The following is a 21,122-nucleotide window of genomic DNA, read 5'->3' as shown; positions in this document are numbered from 1 at the left end:
CCATTTTTTGGTTGCAGCCATCATTGTTGTTTGGCGGGCCCGGGCTGGGGATTCGAACCCACCACCTTAGGTGTATGTGGCTGGCGCCTTAGCTGCTCAAACCACAGGCGCCCACCCAGCATGCTATAAAATATCTTCTAAGGAAATTTTAAAGAGATATAAATGTGAAAACCAGTACATGTTCTTTTTCTTTTGCAAACTGAGGAAGCATATAGCAATATGGAAGAGAACCAAAATCAGTAGAATTATTTATAATAGCAAGATCATACAATCTGCTATGCTTTATTTTTTTCTAGTTACTTTCAATTATTTATACCAATATTATTCATAATAAGGATTGTGATCTCTATATAGCATTGTATTCTATATTCTACTTTTATATCTTTCCCTTTTATGTGACTGTTTTTCCAAGTGATTAATTTAAAAAATATTTGTGAAGGCTAAATAATATTCCATCTTATAGATATTCTCTACAATTTCTTTTAATAATCCTCTCTATTAGTAAATTGAACATTTAATAATGCTTTATTAAATATCTCTTTACATATATCTCTGTCTGGATTAGTGAATAAAGTGGTATATTAATTAGCAGTTGTTTGCATAACAAATTACTACAAATTTAGCAATTTAAAACTACACAGTATACTATTGCATAGTTTATGTGGGTCAGGAGTTAGGACACAGCTTGGCTGGGTCCTCAGCCCAGGATCTCACAAGGCTGAAATCGAGGGTCCTCTGGGACTCAAATCCCATCTGAAACTTGAGATCCTCTTCCAAGCTTATGTGATTGCAGGCAGAATTTAGTTTCTAGTGGTTTTAGGATGGAGGCCCTCAGCTTTTAGAGGTGCTTGCCATTCCTTGCTACGTGGCTCTCTCAGAAACATGGCAGTTTCTACCTGAAGGCAAACTGTAGATCGTGTCTGCTGCTTCATATTTTTCTGTCTTCAATCCCTAAAGACCCTTTTTGAAAGGACCACCTGGTTAGGCTGGGTCCATTCAAGGATAATCTGCCTTTTAATTAACTTTAAAGCACCTACTTAGGACTTTAATTACAGCTACAAAATCTCTTTACTTTTGTGATATAATATAACCTGATAGTGGGTTTGATAGTCATCATATTTATAGGCTACACCATACTGAAAGAAATGAAATTCTATAGGTTGTGGATATAAGGGGGTGAGAATTTTGGGGACCCTCTCAGGTTTTTTACTGTCATAGATGGATTTCTAGAATCAGGATGGTTGATTCACAGTGGTCAAATATTTTGAATGTTTTATATTGAGAAATTGCTTTCCCATAAAATTCTACCAACATTCACTCCCAGCATCAATCAGTTTATGAGCATGCTTGTCTTACTGAATCCACATTTACAAAATAAATAATCATTTAAATAACTTTTGTTATTCCTTTTTCCCTTTAATTATATATATAAAGATTTTGTGATCATATGATACCTTTAAATTTTATAATGTATTCTAATATTTTTTATGAAAGTCCTGTTTAATTCTTCTTTTTTCCCTCTAAATGTTTCTCTTGTTCATTATTCCATTTGAATTTTAGGTGTGATTTATCAAGAAACACAATAAAAATCCCATTTGGATTTTTTACATAATATCAATTTGGAAAAATTTGACTTACTAATTTTGCCAAAATTGATAAAGATGAGAATATTTTAATCCTGGAGCACATTATTTGTTAAAATTTGTAATGGAATAAAAGTTTTCTAACTTTTTGTACTCATAGCCTACCAATAATGAAAATTTTATGTTTCCCTTTTTCTAATATTTGTGTTTATAGCAATTATTCTTTCTTCCAGGTTACTTTTACAGCCTAAGAATTCTAAATCAAAGGTCAATGACAAAAGTAGCATTATTATTGCCATCATAATTATAGTTTTATAAGTTTATTATATCTCATGTTAGTTTTAGTACTTTGTCAGTTTTTTAAAAAATATTTTCTATATTTTAACAACCATAACTGTGATTCTTTCTTCCTTAGAACAAACTGTATTCCTTGAAAGTTTGAAAGTACTCACCTATGTTATTTTCTGCAATCAATATGTTTAATGTTTAATAGCATTTTAAGTTGTTAAATGCCTTTTGGCTTATTCATAATTTTATTTTGTTTAATAAATTTTGGTAATTCATATTCCCAGAAAGTGATCCATTTTGTAAAATTTACAAATTTAGTAAAATTCAAAGTATTCTCAATAGTTTGTATTATTGTATATTTTATAACATTTTCCTCACTTCTTTTGTTTATATCATTGCTTTAGTTTCTTAGTTGATTGGATAGAAGTTTGGTCCACTCTTTGTAACGCATCCTGGTTATTACATTCCTTCTACAAGTACTTTTGTTTTCCCTTTGGCGAAAGCACACGGTCAGGACTTCCTGAGAGTCCAGCAAATCCTCTCCTTTCCATATTCCTATGCAGTTTTGAGCCACGCTTGGTGCTACCCAGTAGTTGTACCAATTATTCTGTAGTTACTACTCTTACTGTTTCAGTCTATTGGTTTGCAGGACATTCCACAGCATTTTATGCCAGGTTGTTTCACAGTAAACTCCATAATGTTTAATTCTGAGAAATAAGGAACACACATTTTTGGCAAGGTTTTTGGCTACTGAGTATCTTGTTCTTCATCACCTTGTAGGGGCATCTGTCAAGAGCTATGTGATTGCAGATTTTATCGACACCTTTGTTTATTAGTAGGATCATGAATTAGCTTTTGGAGATCAGTGTAAAGGATTGGTCATAAGATTTAGAACCTTAACATTTTCTTGTCAGCCAAGTGCTACAAGAATGGCTGGTCTTCTGATTAACTCTGTTAAAAAAGAAAACAAGCAAAAGACAACACAGAACTTTAGGTTAACTTTTAAAAAATTAACTTGGTGGCTTGGCTTTTGCAGCTCAGTGGCTAGGGCGCCAGCCACATACACCAGAGCTGGTGCTTTTGAACCTGGCCTGGGCCTGCCAAATAACAGTGACAATTACAACCAAAAAATAGCCAGGCATTGTGGCAGGTACCTGTAGTCCCAACTACTCTACTTGGGAGGCTGAGGCAAGAGAATCACTTAAGCCCAAGAGTTGGAGGTTGCTATGAGCTATGATGCCATAGCACCCTACCAAGGGCGATATAGTAAGACTCTGTCTCAAAAACAAAAAATTAACTTAGTGATTTCAAAGTTGTTTGGAAGGGAGGTATAGGAAAAGAGCTAACATTTAAAATTGTATGCAATTAAATTAATTCCTAAATACTCTAATAATCATAAAGACACTTATTTTATTTAAGGCTTCTAAAACTTTGAAGTAGGTATTTGTTACATCAATATGTTGGATAGAATAGGTAAAATATGAAACAAATATGGCATTATATATATATATATCTCATGCTTTGCAGATGAGAAAACTGAAGCTTATAAAGATGAAGTAACTGCTTAAATTTATATACATTAAGACTCTTAATACAGTTCCTTTTCTTTTTAAAACTCATTCTCTCTGCTTTGTAAGTGGAATAAAACAACTGAGTGGAGTTTCCCTCTATTTCGCTGCCAAACTTACCATTGTATTCATCCATTTGTACTTTCTTTTCTGCCTATAAAAGGAGGTGTCCCAAATTCTCCATACTAATATCTCTTTCTTCCTAGATTCACGTCCTTCCTCTGGCTCTGCTTCTCTTTTGCCTCTGTTTACAGATATGTTCTGGATCTCCCCACTCTTAAATATAGTTATCCCTCAATGGCAGACACCACATTGTATCATTCAAAAAAAAAAAAAGCAAATGAAGTATATTTTTCCCCTTAGATTGTCTGACCATGCCCTTATTTGTGTAATAAAAAGACCAACCATTATTACCAACATCTTAACTCTGATGCCAGTTGTCTCTTTTATACATATAATATGTAAATGCTTCTAATTATGTCCTTAAATATACTGTTTGCTTCCTTGACTCAACTTTTCCCTGATTCACATCCCTCTATGGCAGTGGTTCTCAACCTTCCTAATGCCACGAACCTTTAATACAGTCCAAAGGGGTTGCGACCTACAAGTTGAGAACCACTGCTCTATGGTCTGCTTTTCTTACTCTTTTATTTTTGGCCAGGGCTGGGTTTCAACCCACCACCTCCAGCATATGGGGCTGGTCACCTACTCCTTTGAGCCACAGGCACCACCCTGCTTCTCTTACTCTGAATTTACTTTTCCTGTCCTATAAATGTCTATAGGACCCAACATTGAAAGTATGAGCCACCTTTTCTTGTTTATCTGTAATTCTTTCCTGTTTATCCTAATTCATGTCTTTAAATTCACTTACAAATATAATATGGTTATCTTACATCTCTCTACTGAACTCCTGGCTAATATTTTTAATTGACTACACAACAATTTTAATAGGAGGTTTTACAGGCAAATTCAATTTCCCAAATACAATTTTGTATATTCGCCTACCCTCATTGCCCAAAATAACTCCTGTATTTTCATGTATTGGTAAATAATATCATAATTTCTCGAACTATATAGTTTGGATTTACTTCAGAAGTTTCCTTCAAATGCTACTTGCTTGATATCACTAGGTTCTTTTTATTCAGAAATCTATTCTATTCTCCCAGGATTCACTGCTATCCCCTGAAAGCTGACCTTTTTATTTCTGTACCATTGCCTAGACTTGTTTCTTCCTTCTTCAATCTGTGCTTCCTAAAACAGTTTAGATTGCTCACTTAGAAGCATGTACTCATTCTCCATTGTCTATACTGCAAAGAATCTTAGCATTGTGTGAAAAGGAGGTAGGTCAGAATTTCAGATGAGTCATCATCTATATTCTGGAGAAATACAAAACATGCACAATGTTCATGTACAATTTAAAATTTAAAACTATTTTGAATTGGGCAGCGCCTGTGGCTCAAGGAGTGGGGCACCGGCCCCATATGCCGGAGGTGGTGAGTTCAAACCCAGCCACGGCCAAAAAGCTGCAAAAAAGAAAAAAAAAAAGAAAGAAACTATTTTAAATTGCACACAAATGTTATGGAACACCCTGCATATTCAGTAAACATTCTTGGGTAATGAAGCTAGCCAGGACATGAGTGAATAACATTGTAGGGAAGGAAGGAAAAACTTTAACTTTTAATCTCTTTACATTTTTATTAGACTGCATTGCATTGTGTTCAAATTATAATTATAATTTGAAATCAGGGAATGTGATTCCTCTAGTTTTGCTCTTTTTTGCTTAGAATAGATTTAGCTGTTATTTGTCTTTTGTGGTTCCATATTTTAGCATTATTTTTCTATGTTTGTGAAGAATGCCATTGTTATTTTAATGCAGATTTCATTCAATTTGTAGATTGCTTTGGGTAGTATGGACATTTTATGTCTTTATCGTGTTGAGGTAAGTTCCTTGTGTACCATAAATAGATTTTATCACAAAGGGATGTTGAATTTTATTGAATGCTTTTTTTGAGCATTAATTGAAGTGATTTGTTTTTTATTCTTCATGCTGTTAATATGAAGTGTAATATTGATTTATTTGTCTATGTTGAACCATCCTTGCATCCCTGACATGAATCTCTGTTGATCATGATGAATATTTTTTTCACGTGTTGTTAAATTCAGTTTGCTAGTGTTTTGTTGATTATTTTTGCATCAGATATATTGGCCTATAGGTTTCTTTTTTTGTTGGCTGTTTGTCTTGTTTTTGTATAAGAGTGATAAAGGCCTTATAGAATGAGTTTGGAAGAATTCTCTCTTCCTCGATTTTTTTCAATAGTTTAGGGTGATTATTAATTCTTCTTTGAATGCTTGGTAGAATTCAGCATTGAGCAATTGGGTCCATGGCTTTTTTTTTTTTTTGATGGGAGACATTTTATTACTGCTTCTTTCTTATTATTTGTTCAGGTTTTGGATATCTTCCTAGTTCAGTTATGGTAGGTTGTATGTGTCTAGGAATTTATCCATTTCTTTAGGTTTTCCAGTTTATTGTGTGTATTTGTTCTTAGTAGTATCTAATGATCTCTTGGATTTCTGTAGTATCAGTTGGAATGTCTTATTTTTTACCTCCAATTTTATTAATTTGGGTCTTCTCTCTTTTTTTTCACACTCTGGCTATATGTATATCAACTTTGTTTACCTTTTTGTAAAATCTCAACTTTTTGTTCTGTTGATATCTTATAGTGTTTTTTTTTTTTTGTTTCAATTTCACTTATTTCAGCTATGATTTTTATTATTTCTTTTCTTCTACTAATTTTGGGCTTGGTTTGCCCATTTTTTCCTAGTCCTTTAACATGGCTCATTAGGTTGTTTATTTGAAGATTTTTACTTTTTTGATATAGGCACTTATTGCTAAAAACTTTCTTGCTAATGCTTTTGCTATATTTCATAAGGGCACTTATTCTTTTGTATTCATTTTCTTTTTTCTCTTCTGACTATGCATTTTCATAGAGCCTTATTCAAGCTCACTAATTCTTCTGCTTGGTCAATTCTGCTGTTGAGAGACTATGATACGTTTCTCTGTGTATTAACTGAATTCTTAAGCTCCAGAATTTCTGTCTTTTATGATTATTTTAATCTTTATATTTAGTTTCTCTGATAGGCCTTTGTATTATTTTCCTGTGTTGTCTTTAAGTTCATTGAGCTTCTTCCAGATAGCTATTTTGAATTGTTGGTCTGAAAGGTACGATGACAGCTCTAATGGCCGTTCCAAGAAAGGAGTTACAAAATTGCTTTGAATGGTTGACTAGGTGCTGGTGTCAGTGCATAGCTTCTCCAAGGGAGTACCTTAAAGGTGACTATAGTGATATTCAGCAATGAGGTATGCAGTACTTCTTCTATGATGAGTTTGTAAACTTAATGGTCTGACCTTATATCTTCATCACTACAAGATCGGTCACTGGTAACTTATTTAGCTCATTTGATGATATCATGTTTCTTGGGCATGCTTGATGCTTGTGGATGTTTGCCAATGTCTGAGTAATGAAGAATTGGGTGTTTATGTTAAACTTCATGGTCCAACTTTGTTTGAACCTGTCCTCCTTGAGAGTGCTTTCTGGGTATTTGGAGGGAGTTGAGTGTTGTCCTTTATGTCTTTGGTCACTATAGTTGTATCAACACTTGGGGACTCCTGGTGGTACTTCCTTGGTAGACCTGGGTAAGATACAGGAGAATTCCCTGGCTTGGCAAGACTCTCACTCTCTTCCCTTACTCTCTGTGTTGGGATGTTGGAGAGGAGTAACATGGGCTGAGGCCTTGATTGGTCTGAGCGATATGATATCCTATAACACCATGATACTGGGGACTTTAACATTGCTTGGCAGAACTGGACAGATCCTTTAAATAGAAACTAAGCAAAGATCCAAGGGACATAAATGTGCATAATAGACTTATACAGAGCACACCATCCCAAAGCTAACAAATATACATTCTTCTTGTCAGCCCATGGAACATACTCTAAAATAGATCATATTGTAGGATAAAAACCTAACTTCAACAAAATTAAAAGAATTTGAATTATACTTTGTATCTTCTCAGACTACAAGTCAATAAAGTTGGAACTCAACTCTAATACAAACTTTCAACCCAACACAAAGGGATGGAAATGAAATAAAAAGTTGTTTCTTCATAAAGATAAATGAAATAAATAAACCTTTGGCCAGACTGACTAGAAACAGAAAAGTTAAATCTCTAATAACCCTCAATCGGAAGCAAAAATGGCAGAAATCACAACAAATATCACAGAGATAATCTCTGACTACTATAAGAAACTATGTCCAGAAAGTTGACGATTTGGAAGCAATGGACCAATGCCTGGAATCACACTATCTCCCTAGACTTAACCAAGAAGAAACAGATCTCTTGAATAGACCAATATCAAACATTGAAATTGAAGAAACAATAAAAAAATCTTCCAATAACAACAAAAAAGCCCTGGACCATACGGTTTCACACCAGAATTCAAACCTTTGAATTCAAACTTTCAAAGATGACCTTGTACCTGTACTGCAGAAACTATTCTAAAACATTGAGAAGGAAGGAATTTTTCTTAACATGTTCCATGAAGCAAACCAGGAAAGGACCTAACTAAAAAGGAGAACTAAAGACCAATTTCACTAATGAATACTGATGCAAAATACTCAACAACATCTTAGCTAATAGATTCCAGCTACACATTAAAAACATTATATATCATGATCAAGTAGCTTTCATCCAAGGGATGCAAGAGTGGTTTAACATATGCAAATCCATAAATGTAATTCACCATATGATCCTCTCAAGAGATACAGAAAAAGCATTTCATAAATTCACCACTCTTTTCTAAAAAGGGCTTAAGAATATTGGGCATAGGTGACACTTTTCTAAAACTGATTGAAGCTATCTATGACAAACCCACAGCTATTATCATACTGAATGTAGTAAAACTGAAAGCTTTTCTACTTAGAACTGGAACCAGAGAAGGAATTCCTCTATTTCCCCTACTATTCAACATAATGCTGGAAATTCTAGCTAATGCAATCAGGCAAGACAAAGATATAAAGGGCATCCAAATGGGGGCAGAGGAGGTTTATACTCTTACTCTTTGCTGATGATGTGATCTTATACTTAGAGAACCCCAGAGACTCAACCAAAAAATTCCTGGAAGGGATCAGGAAATATTATAATGTCTCAGGGTATAAAATCAGAGTCTACAAATCAGTAGCCTTTGTATATGCCAGTAACAGCCAAGTTGAGAAGCTAATCAAGGACATGATTCCCTTTATGGTAACTTCAGAAAAAATAAAATACCTAGGAATATACTTAACAAAAGTGGTGAAGGACCTCTATAAAAAGCATTATGAAATCTTAAGAATAGAAATAGCAGAAGATATTAACAAATGGAGGAACATACCGTCCTCTTGGCTGGGCAGAATCAACATTGTTAAAATGTCTATACTACCCAAAGCAATCTACAGAGTCAGTGCAATCCCTATTAAAATGCCAGCATCATATTTTGAAGAACTAGAAAAAAATACTTCTTCATTTTATATGCAATCAGAAAAAAACCCAGTATAGACAAGGAGTTTTTAGTAATAAAAACAAGGGCAGAGGCATACTCTACCAGAGTTTAGGCTACATTATAATTCCACAGTGATCTAAAAAGCATGGTATTGGCACAAAAATAGAGACATAGATATAAGTAACCAAATAGAAAACCAAGAGATGAAACCAGTCTCTTATAGCCATCTGATCTTTGATAAACCAAAGAAAAGTATACACTGTGAAGAAGAACTCCTATTCAATAAATGATTCTGGAAGAAATGGATAACCACACGTAAAAGACTGAAAGTGGACACGCATCTTTTGCTACTTACAAAAATTGACTCAAGATGGATAAAAGATTTAAATCTAAGACAAAATGATAAAAATTATAGAAGAAAGTGTGGGAAACACTCTTAAGAATGTCAGCCTTTTATAAAGACTTCAACAGCAATTGCAACAACAAAAATAAAATGGACTTAATTATCTGAAAAGCTTCTGCACATCTGAGGACACAACAATTAAAGCAAATAGGAAACCTTCAGAATGGGAAAGGATATCTGCATGTTACAAATCTCAGAAAGGCTTGATAACTGGGTTCTAGAGAGAACTCAAATTAATCAACAAAAAAGAGCAAACAGTCCCATCTATCACTGGGAAAGAGACATGAACAGAACTTCTCTGAGGAATACAAATGAATGGCTAGGAAACATATGAAAAAATTCTCATTGTCCCTAATCATTAGAGAAATGCAAATCAAAACCACCTTGAGATACCACGTAACCCCAATAAGGTTAGTCAACATCACAAAGTCCCAAAGTTGCAGACACTAACGTGGATGTGGATAGAGGGGAACACTTTTACTCTGTTGATGGGACTGCAATCTAATGCAGCCTTTTCGGAAAGAAGTATGGAGAATCCTCAAACAACTCAAATTGGACCTCCCATTTGGCCCTATAATCCCACTACCTGGTATCTATCCAGAAGAAAAAACATCATTTTATCCTAAGGACATTTGCACTAGATTTTTTATCACAGCTCAATTTACAATTGCCATGATGTGGAAAAAACCTAAATAACTATCAGCTCAGGAATGACTTAACAAACTGTAGTATATGTAATACCATGAAATACCATTCCGCCATAAAAGGTGGTGATGACTTTTGTATTAACCTGGATAGAGTTGAAACACATTCTTCTTAGTAAAATATCACAAGAATGGAAAAGCAAATTTTCAGTGTACTCAATAATAACATGAATCCAGTAGATGATCTAATTCATGCCCACATAGGAGTAAAAATCAATTCAGTTCAAGTTGGGGGGTGGGAACAATAGAAGGGGGAGAGGGGAAGGGAGGATTATTCCCCTTCATGGGCACAAAATAGAGATGTGTGCACACCTTCGGGGTTGTGGAACGCAGCTACAAGGTGGACTCTACCTAACCAATTCAAATATTGTGACCTGGTTGTTTGTACCCTCAGGCTAACCTGAAATAAACAAACAAACAAAAAGTGAGAGCCTCAGTAGATGTTTACGTATGGTTTGTATTGCTGTTTCTGGGTACCAACTTAAATTACACATTAGTACTGCAAAGCTTAGATGTCTAGGCTTGACATATTTAATCTGTCTTTCAGTTTATACAATAAATTTCCTCAAAGCAGTTTATTAAGATTATTATACATTGACCAAGGCATTAAGTCCGTGAAATGCTATGTAATTCTTTTTGTTTTCCCTAATACACATAGTGTCAAAGACTCGATTAAGGATCTTGATGTTACCAAATTGATGCTTTCCAAACCAATTCAATTTTAACAAGTAGAATTGCAAACTAGTCTGTGTGCTTTATCAAAATGAAATGATTAAGAAAATAGTACTTTAAGAGGAGTAAAGTAATAAGATAGTTAAGCTGGACAGTCTTGCAGTATGTAGTTGGATCCTGGAGTTTCTAAGGCAGTGCTGATTAATCAATTGCACACTGAAAGAAGAACTGAATCTCACTGCTAAGCTGAAGTCTGAAAATAACAACTTGAAGACTTAGTGTGATGGCTGGGAAATGGGATTCAGGTTTTAGGAATGCAAGACTCGAGTTTGCTCTTCAATGTGGCAGTTCGTCAAACCTGTCTGATGAATGGGCTCCTTGCACTAGGTTTCATTTATGTTTTTTTGACAACTCAGGGTCCTTGATTAGGAAACTGAAACATGCTATTACCATTTAGAGGTGCTGGCATTAAAATAGCTTGTTATCTATTTTACAAATTTCACTGATTTTCTGACTAAAATAATGGTGACACTGCAAGTGAATAGATTTTGATTTTGTTTTGTGAATTAAGGTGTGTTAAAAAAAGATGTGTTTTAACAGATGTATTTTAATGTGAGTAAATTAATCATTTAAATATATTCTGAGATACCTGAGGCTCTGGAAAAGCAAAGAAAATGTGACTGTTAAATCACCATTTCAGTTTCTTCATCTTTAATAAAGTCATGGTAATTGAAAGTTGAATATGGTCAGTCCTCAGAGGTCTTGAAAAGAAACTTGTCCTTTCAGGGGATGACAATATGTTTGAACTGTATTCTCACTTGCCAAATTTTGAAATGCAGTCTTTCAGCTCTACTATCTTAGTCTTATGAAAGTGTACGAAAATAAACAGAAAATAGAGTGTTAGCTGTTACATGCTGAGAGTAGTGGGAGAAATGGAGAGATTTTGGTCAGAGTATAAACTTGGATTTATAAAATGGGCAAGTTCTGAGGTTCTAATGTACAGTGTGGTGATCATAGTTGATAACACTGTATTATATGTATTTGAAATTTATTGAAAGTATATTCTCACGGCTTCCCTCCAAACATACAAATATAGTAACTATGTCATGTGATTAACGTGTTAACTAACTTGATTGTGATAATGCTTTCACAATATGTATGTCTATCAAAGCATCACATTGTACATTTTAACCATGTATAATTTTGTCAATTATATCTCACTAAAGCTGAAAAAAGAGAGATGATTTTCTGAGGAAAATAGTGTTTGTTTATTAAATTTCAAATGAAAATTATCACCCTTTATAAATCCAAACAGTGACTAGAAGGTATCACTTCTCTAATATCCCTCTGAGAGGGGGCAGCACCTGTGGCTCAGTGGGTAGGGCGCTGGCCCCATATACCAAGGGTGGTGAGTTTGAACCCAGCCCTGGCCAAACTGCAACAAAATAATAGCCGGGCGTTCTGGCGGGCGCCTGTAGTCCCAGCTACTCAGGAGGCTGAGGCAAGAGAATTGTTTAAGCCTAGGAGTTGCTGTGAGCTGTGATGCTACAGCACTCTACCAAGGGTGATAAACTGAGACTTTGCCTCTAAAAAAAAAAAATCCCTCTCAGACACTTATAATAGGAAGAGCTGATGTATATTTTTTGTAGCTTTCATTGACAGTACACATTGTTTAATCTCTTAAAGTATCCTTTAGAATTTTTTGAAAGAAAATGGTAAAATCACAAATCTGTAGAGGCTTACACTTTATGACTTCATCTCAGTTGAAAAGAATGACTGAATAAAATCACACTTTATTGCAGCATGGGACATTTAAAAAGTCAGTTTGCATAATTTATATTAAAATAAATTGTTAGTGAAGTATGAGCCAGGCATAGGGCTTGCACGTGTGATTTTAGCAGTATGTGAGGCTGAGTTGCTTGAGCCCCAGAAGTTTGAGCTATAATGATGCCACTGCACTCTACCTGGGGCAACAGAGTCTATCTCTAAAACAAAAATTAAAAAGAAACACCAAAAATATAATAAATACATTGTTAGTGAAACACACCTTTTATTTAAATACAATCGGCATCTAAAGAAAGACAAATCTTAAAACTTAAGTGAGTGTAAGATTTTGAAGCATTTTGGGGGGCATACAGAGATATAATTTTGGCATTACTGGTTTTGATTTAATTTAGGAATTACACCATGTGGGATAATTTCATAGAACTCTCATTCATGTTCTTTCCTTTTGTGTAATTTATTGCCCTGACCGTGCTTGATCAAAGTGTTATAAAAATCTTCTAATACTGTGATATATTTTAAAAATATATATTCTTTCTTTTTTTTTTATCTTTGCTTTAGGGAAGAGCCTTTAAGAGCTGGAAGATGAAAGCTCCAATTCCACACTTGATTCTCTTATATGCTACTTTTACTCAGAGTTTGAAGGTTGTGACCAAAAGAGGCTCTGGTAAGCAGTGTTCCTTTTTTCTCATTTTTTATAGCTTAAAGTGATGGTGCTACATTTATACATGTGCCATTTGTGGAAAAGTTGAAAATTACAGGGTTCCATATTGTGGAGATATTGTAGAGATTGAGTAAATATGTGGAGCACCCTTACAGGGAATTAGAAAAGCAAGAGTGGATTGGAAAGAATGTGGTTGATTTGTTAATCACTACAAATTGGAATAGATTCAATACCCAAACCTGGCATTTTGATTTCATTTTACGGTGTAATTTTCAACATTCTTTATAAAAAGTGTAATTTTAATTTTTGCGTGTAAATATAATTGTGGGTGCTTTATGTTAACCGTTTCGATGTCAGCTATGCTAAGGGAACATTGTTTTTAGCATTGTACGCCAACTGATTTGATCAATTACTAGGAAGTATTTAAGGAAAGCACTAGCATTACTGAAGAAAATGTTATGGGGAGATACTGTAATATTTTAGTTGGAAATATAGAGACAAAGTAATTGAATGGTGCTTAAAGGAACTGCTAAATACATTAATATTGAAACTTATGTAAAACTTTACATGTTATCAGGCATTGTGGTTTATAATTGGCTGTGGATATTTAGTTAGGGGAGTGAATAAAACAATTGGATAAATACTGTTATCAGTGTGGAGTTGTGTCTTATATAATAAGTCACTGATAATATGAAGCCTTTGCCATACTCACATTTTATGTGAGATTAGAGAATTTTTACAGTCACAGATTTTAAGTATAAAGGAAGAAGATGTGTACATGTATTGTGTATAGTTTCAGGAATTAGAATATGTTGTCTGTTAATTCCAGAGCGCTACTGGAAAAAGAAGATGAGATAATATATATGAGACTGCAGTGTTGTGATATTTATATCAAGAATTGTATAGACAGAAGTATTGTTGGAATTCAGAAAGGAAAAGGAGTGAAAAGGCTGAGATAGGGATGGGAAGCAACCGTTTTGGTCTTTATGTTGAGAGGCTTTAAATTCACTGATGTTATACTGAAAAAGACCATGGGAAGGGATAGTAGAGAACAGCTCCGCTCTCTCCACCTGCTGGGCAGAACGTCTTGGGAGAAATTAGGATAGGGTTTGAGCATGGACAAGGGCTTGGTATAGAATTGAAAGTAAACGGAATTTTCTTGAGCCTGTCGGTTCTAGAACATTTTGATTATAATACAGAAGTCACATCTGCCATTGATGTAGTTGTAGGAAACATGAAAAAATAGTGTTTCTATATCTTTATATTAGTTTGTCTATTCTTCATGGTGGGTCTTTTTGAATGAGAGAAAACTGTAGGACAGGATTATGAGGTATGGTTTATGTAATTTGAATGGATTACTGGCAAAAACTAGATTTCTTAATTTTTTTCAATCTGGAACTTTCAAGTTAAATTGAGCATAACCAAAAGAGTTGGAGTGAGTATAATGGGAAATAAATAATGTCAAAAGCTGATAAATTTTACAACAGTGACATTTTCTAGAATAGCAGTTTATATGAGAAGAACTTAACATAGATTTTTGAAACGGTTTTCTCTTTATCCGCATAAGTATTATAACAAAATAGAAATATTAGCCCAAAAAAGAAATATTGATCAAATCTTAAAAACTTCATTTTTCTTGTTATACCCAATTACATAAAATGTTTTCTTCAATTCTTTATGCATATGTTAGGTCTGTTATGTATTTACTGAAATGCAAATGTGACTTTTTCATTATCAAACATTAGGGACTGGTCTATTCTACATAAACTTCAATTTGGGGGCCAAGAAGTTTTATCAAGTTGTGACTTCCTAGCTCTCTGAAAAAAGTCCCATGTTAGAGAAGCATGGGCACCAAGCCAGAAACATGAGGCAGTGGGAAAATTTGCATATCTCCTTCAGCTCTAGAGGCCTGAGAAAATGCGATGACTTGTCTCAAATTAGTTTTAATGATATAATTATTTTGGGAAAGTGGTAATAAAAGACTGCCTTAAGTTAGGCAGAAGTTCTGAGACCTTGCTCTTTTTAATTTACAAATACAAATGCAGTTGTCACATAATTACTTAACACCTCCCAAGTCAAATGAATTTTCCTCTATAATAATGTAAAAAATGCCAAGGCAAGTACAGGTATTTTGCATGTTCATTTGTGTCTGATGTGAATTAGGATAGTTTCCTGCAGTGTCTATTTAAAACCCAGGTGGTTGGAAGCTTGTTTGTTTGTGAGGTTTCTGGATATTAAGTGTACAATTGTACAATTGGGGAGTAAATATTATTTTATCTATTTATTTGCATAGCTTTGCACTCATTTCAGCTGATGTCTGTTACCATAGCATCTTTGTTTGAGAGAAACAGATGCATAGCTTACTGAATAGCATCATTGCTGATCTCCATACATCAAGCAGAAAAGGAGTGTACCTGGCATCTTCTCCTTAAAAGATTAATGACTCAATCTTCATGCTCAGCCCAACCTATAAAACGAGAAGCTCCAAGGCCAGGGAATAAAAATCAATTTTTAATGTTTGATTTTGCATATTAACTAAGAAGGTAATCTCTTTTTGTTCTTTTCTCATATTATTTCTCTTTTTATTCTATAGTTTATTAATATTTTTGAAAGTTCAATAAGTATGACTCAAACCCAATGCCTTTAATGTGTATGTTACTAGAATATTATTTTAACTCACTGTGACCACTAGAAAAGCGTAACTAGCTATTTTAATGTTATGAACACTTAAAAATTATACACATAGTAATAATGAATTTTTTATGTCACATTAATTGTGTAGAGTGTTTACTTTAGACTGACACATATGGCCATTCCATACAAATTTAGAAGTAGATATTTGTTTCTCATTAACAGAGCTAATTTGAAAGCAAGAGGCACTGTTGTTACACAAGCTAGAGGTGCATTATTTTTATCACATTGGCTTACACACCCATTTCTATTAATTTAAGGAACAAATTGAATCTGGTAAGGTAGTTTTATAATTGTAACAGACTTGATTGAAATATTCAAAATGTAACTTTATAATGTTTTGTTTTAATTATCACTTTAGATATGTACTATATGTTATGACAATTAAGGTTTGAGTGTGGTTTCTCAGATGTCTTAAAGTTGTGCCTGCATTTAGAATCAAGGCCTTTAATATGGAAACAGATATTCAGCCTTTGTTATGCAATAGATTTTAAAGAAAAGGGCAAAGACTACCAATATTGCCAATTCTATTTAAGTGTGTGACGTGTTAGAGAGACTTAGTAAGCAAACATTTGAATTGCTGTTATTTGTAGGATTGTGCACAAAATCTGCGTGTAAAACAAGGGCTTGCTTGAAGAATCTTTGTATATTAACCAATTCAGGAAATTAAACTTAATGTTCTTGTTTATTTCTTCCTTCTTCCCTTTCTTCCTTATGACGACCTTCCTTCCTTCTCTTCCTTCCTTGTATTCTTCTTTTTTAGTGGCTTTGTCTGTAAATACAAAGAATTTATTTTGATATTCCCACTGTTCCTTGGTAGAACTTTTTAGACTATGAAAATGTTGTCGTTACTTTGAATGGTTAAAATTCATGAAATGCTTCACAATGTCTTTTGAAGAGGTTAGTATGATTTCTTCAGTATTCTTAACAATTTTTAAAAATTTTGTAAGAGAATCCATAGTAAGGTTTAAGAGCTGGGACATATAATAACTGTTAAAGGACTATTAGGAACAAAGTATGACTGGAGCACTTTGCGGGGCCTAAAGTGAGAGTGGTGATTTGGCTGAAGAGTGTGGGACACTGAAGAGAAGTAAAGCTAGAGGGGTCTGGGTGTGGATATTAGGGAAGAGAAAGGGGTCCACAATGATTCACCTTTCATCTGTTTCTCTTTGCTCTTAAATCCATCCTAAAAATATATAATGGTGAGTGTATGAGTTATGATTGTGTATTTATGATGTCTATAATGCCCATTATGGTGTTTCACAGAGTTCAAATAAATTTCTTTTTTTTTTAATTTCACTTTAGATTAATATGAGGGTACAAATGTTTAGGTTCATTGTTTTCATTTCTAAGGTAAAGTTCAAGTTGTAGTTGAGCCCTTTACCCGGGAAGCCTGCTGAATACCCTCACATTGTGCACATTAGGTGAGATTCCCACCAATTGCCCTTCTGTCTCTCCCTCTCCTCCCTCCCCTCTCGCTAGACTATTCAAGTAAATTTCTTAATGAATTGATGACTACATGATGAATGAGTAAGTGCTTTAATGTTCCGGCTGGGTTACATCAGTGAGGATGCTATAGGACCAACACAGTGTTGAAAAGATAAAATAAAATAGAGACATTGAATAAAAATGCCTTTTTCTTAAAGAAAAATCAGTATAATATATAACATGAGACTACTGAAGAAAAATATATAAACTTATAATAAGCAATATTAGTACATATTGAGGGTTAGATGAAGACAATGAACATTTACAATTGGTGAGTGTTTTGTGGACTTAAAATGCAGTTCAAAATCTATTAGAAGGAAGGGAAAATGATTCATCAAATATTTCTAGATTAGAATTTTACTACATTTAGTGCTGCTTTAAAGAAGTACTAATGTCATTGTGCAGGCGTTTTGGTTTTAATAGTATCGTTCAATAATGGCCATTATGAAAAGGTTGTAGCTCATGATTGCTAATACAGAATAAATAAGCAAGTGACTTGAATGTAGAAAATGCATTCCTAGTTATTAGAATATATAGAGACGAGTAAGTGGCTATATTACATAAACCAAAGAGTACATGTTATTCTGGAAAGGATTTAAGCTATATAAAAGCTCCCTAAAGCAGTCGGCTATGAGAAAATAAGAGGTTGGCTATAGGGAGTTGATCTTCTCTTCATTCCAGAACCTGAAAGGAGACACCTGTTTGTGTAAAATGATTTAGATGCAATTCTTTTTGACAGCAAGAGGAAGGCAAGCCTCAAGAGGTTTTCCTAAACTCATGATTCTAGGCCCAAATAATTTATAAACTATAACAATGAACAACCAGAGGCACAGTTTAGGTTCTAATTTTTATGTTTGTTATCTCTGGATCTTCATTTCTTTAAGTAAAAAAAAATATGCTACTGTGTAATGAAAGTGAGGTTTAATTGAATAGGATTGAGAAAGTCTACTGGGTACTTCCATCTCATGTCAATGTGATTTATGTGCATCAACTCTCTTGGGCATTCCTGGAAGTCAATGAGCTTAATTCCACATGATTAAGAGACAACCTAGTCCCCCAGCATCTGCCTTTTATTATGTTACCATGTGTTTATTCTCAGTTTGTCAAATATGTCAAAAAGAATGAGCCATTTCTCCTTATTTTCCTTTGGGATAACTTAAAAGACCAAACTTTTGTGGTTTTGTTTCTTTACTATTTGAAGTAATAAAAATATACTTTAATTTTTCTTAGGAAAACATTTCCTTCTTTTCTATTTATTGTACGTTGTATAAATGTCAAAATTAGATCAAGAAAAATCATAATATTATTTGAAATGATGTTAGTAAGAATATTGTCTAACAAAAATGCAAACATATATCTAACAAGAAAAATAAAATTATATGGTAACATTTATTTGCTAATAATCTGATATAGATATTAATTTCACAATAAATTTATCTGTTCAGTTTTAGTTGTCATTACAATTTTAAATAGAGTTGACACAAATTAGTGCCAACCGTAGAGAATGATATGATGCCTAGTACATAGTGAGTTTACATGGAGAAGATAAAAGTCAATATGGATGAATCTTCCAAGTTAAGTAAGATTTCAATAAGAGATGAAAATATTTCAAGTTACTAAGTATAGCAGTGTGGCACTGAATCATAAAGGTAAAAAAATATCATTCTATATACTTGATGGAAGAGGTGAAGGATTGATGGCAGCAGTGTAGGAGCTAGTCCATGGTGGGATTTTTAAGTCCTGTAGAGGAAACAATGTTTACTGTAGAAATAGTACAGAGGATGCACCCTGGCCTATGCACACTCAACTTACAGGTAATCCATAAAATGACTTAGAAATTAGGGACTCTGGTGTTCTAGTATTCTATTGCTGCTTTAAAAAATTAACACAAACTCAGTGGCTTTAAGCAATATAAATTTATTTTCATATTGTTTTTGAGGCCAGATGTTTAAAACCGATTGGATGGCATTCCTTGTGAAGGCTCTAGGAGAAAACTCATTTTAGTACCATTTTCCAGCTTCTGGTATCTGCCTGCATTTTGTGGCTCATGGTCCTCCATCACTTCAACTTCTGCTTAAATTGTCATATTTCATTCTCTGATTCTGACCCTCTTGGCTCTATATTTCCCTTTTAAGGATCCTTGCTATATTGATCTCCTCAGATAATACAGGATAATCTTTCCATCTTAAGATACCCAAGGTAATCAAATTTGCAAAGGTACATTTTGTAATGTTATATAACATAATCACATATTTCAGGGATAAACATCTGGGCATCTTTCTGAAGTACATTATTGTGCATACCATAACTGGTAATTAACAAATTGCCTGTTGAATTGGAGGCCAGGGAAAAATATGCTCAGTCAGGAGCCAGGTGGGAATAGAGACGTTAAGAACAGGGAAGCTGAAAATGTTTGCTGAACAGATCATGTGATCTGTGGGAGCAGTTTTTAAATTTAGAGTCTATTGAGTTTGATGATCAATTAGATGTGGAAGGTTAGAAAGAAAGAGGTACAGAAAATCATTCTGTAATGGGAGGATTGTGATGCTAAAGGTCCCCCAAGGCACAGAAACTTGAACTGATCACTTAAAGATAACAGTAAGAAGGTCTTTGTGACTAAGATGAAGCCCCCAAAGCAGATTAGAGGCAGAATATGAAGGATTTTGTGTGTCTTAAAATGGATTTTCGATTTTATCTTTAAAAAATGCTGAGATATTTAATATTATAACTTTGCAAACCCCTTTAGTTGAAAATTCAGCCTGTGAGATTGGGCCTCTGATTTGGCAGATCTATTCACGGTGGTGTCTTCTTTGTACCATAAAGTGAAAGTTCTTGCTGTGTACATGATGGTGCTACACATGTTTGTATGAGTCTATTGTTTAAACTGCCTTACAGGGAAAGGAAAACACACAATCAAGCTTTATAGGGACACACATTTACAAATCTGGTTTTAAACACATAATACTCTTGGCTGAAAGACAAGACTGTGGTAGAATTCCAGAATGACAAGGGACTCAATAAAAATCACATTGAGATATGTTGAGGGCCATGAAAGCAATCAAAGGGACTAAAAATATGTTTCTGAAGAAGAATATAGAGAATGAGGTGAATGTTTGGAAAAGGACTGTGAAATAATTTAAGCAGAAGTTGTATTGATGGTGTCACCAATTACAGAGAGGAGGAGTGGCAGTTTTTTCAGGGAAAGGGATGGAATGGGTTAAATTTGGAGCATATGAGCTGTGGCAGTAACTGGAAATGTTTACCTAATGGGTCTTTTGGTCCAGAGTTTTATTAGTTTCCTATGGCTTCTATAATAAATCACTACAAACTGGGTGACTTAAAACAAGAGAAAATTTGTTCTTTCACCATTCTATAGGGTGGAAGTCTGAAATCAAGGTATAAACAGGGCCACACTCCTCTGATACATAATTAGAGAATCCTTCCTCGGCTCTTTCAGCTTCTTGTACCTTCACTCATTCCTTACTTTGTGACTTCACTGCGATCCCTGCTACCATCTTGACATGGCCTTCTCTGTGCCTTTAATCTCCCTCTGCCTTATTTCTTATAAGGACATCTGTCATTAGATTTAGGATTTACTTGGATAATTTAAGCTGATTTCATCTTGAGATCCTTTACCTTAATTACATCCACAAAGACAATTACATTCATAGGTCTGAGTGGAGACAGCTTTTGAGGGGCCAAGTTAAGGCAAGAGGTATGGATTTTGAAATCCTTCTCATATT

General features: G+C 34.2%; 1 protein-coding gene across 2 annotated transcripts in view; it reads left to right on the top strand.

Moving 5' to 3' along the window:
- Positions 1–21,122, top strand: part of IL1RAPL1 (interleukin 1 receptor accessory protein like 1) — a 1,308,770-nt gene that overhangs the window by 190,378 nt on the left and 1,097,270 nt on the right. The window contains exon 2 of one of the 2 annotated variants that reach the window (XM_003793744.2): positions 13,098–13,203. In XM_003793744.2, coding sequence (XP_003793792.1) covers positions 13,122–13,203 — 82 coding nt within the window. In that variant the 5' untranslated portion in view covers positions 13,098–13,121. Of the gene's footprint in view, positions 1–13,089; positions 13,204–21,122 lie in introns of those variants that run through there. The other variant, XM_012807604.1, reaches the window with a different exon arrangement.

Source organism: Otolemur garnettii, unplaced genomic scaffold, assembly GCF_000181295.1.
Source record: "Otolemur garnettii isolate 467f Iridium unplaced genomic scaffold, OtoGar3 scaffold00072, whole genome shotgun sequence".
Classification (NCBI taxonomy): Eukaryota; Metazoa; Chordata; class Mammalia; order Primates; family Galagidae; genus Otolemur; species Otolemur garnettii.
This window is presented reverse-complemented; position numbering and strand designations above follow the sequence as displayed.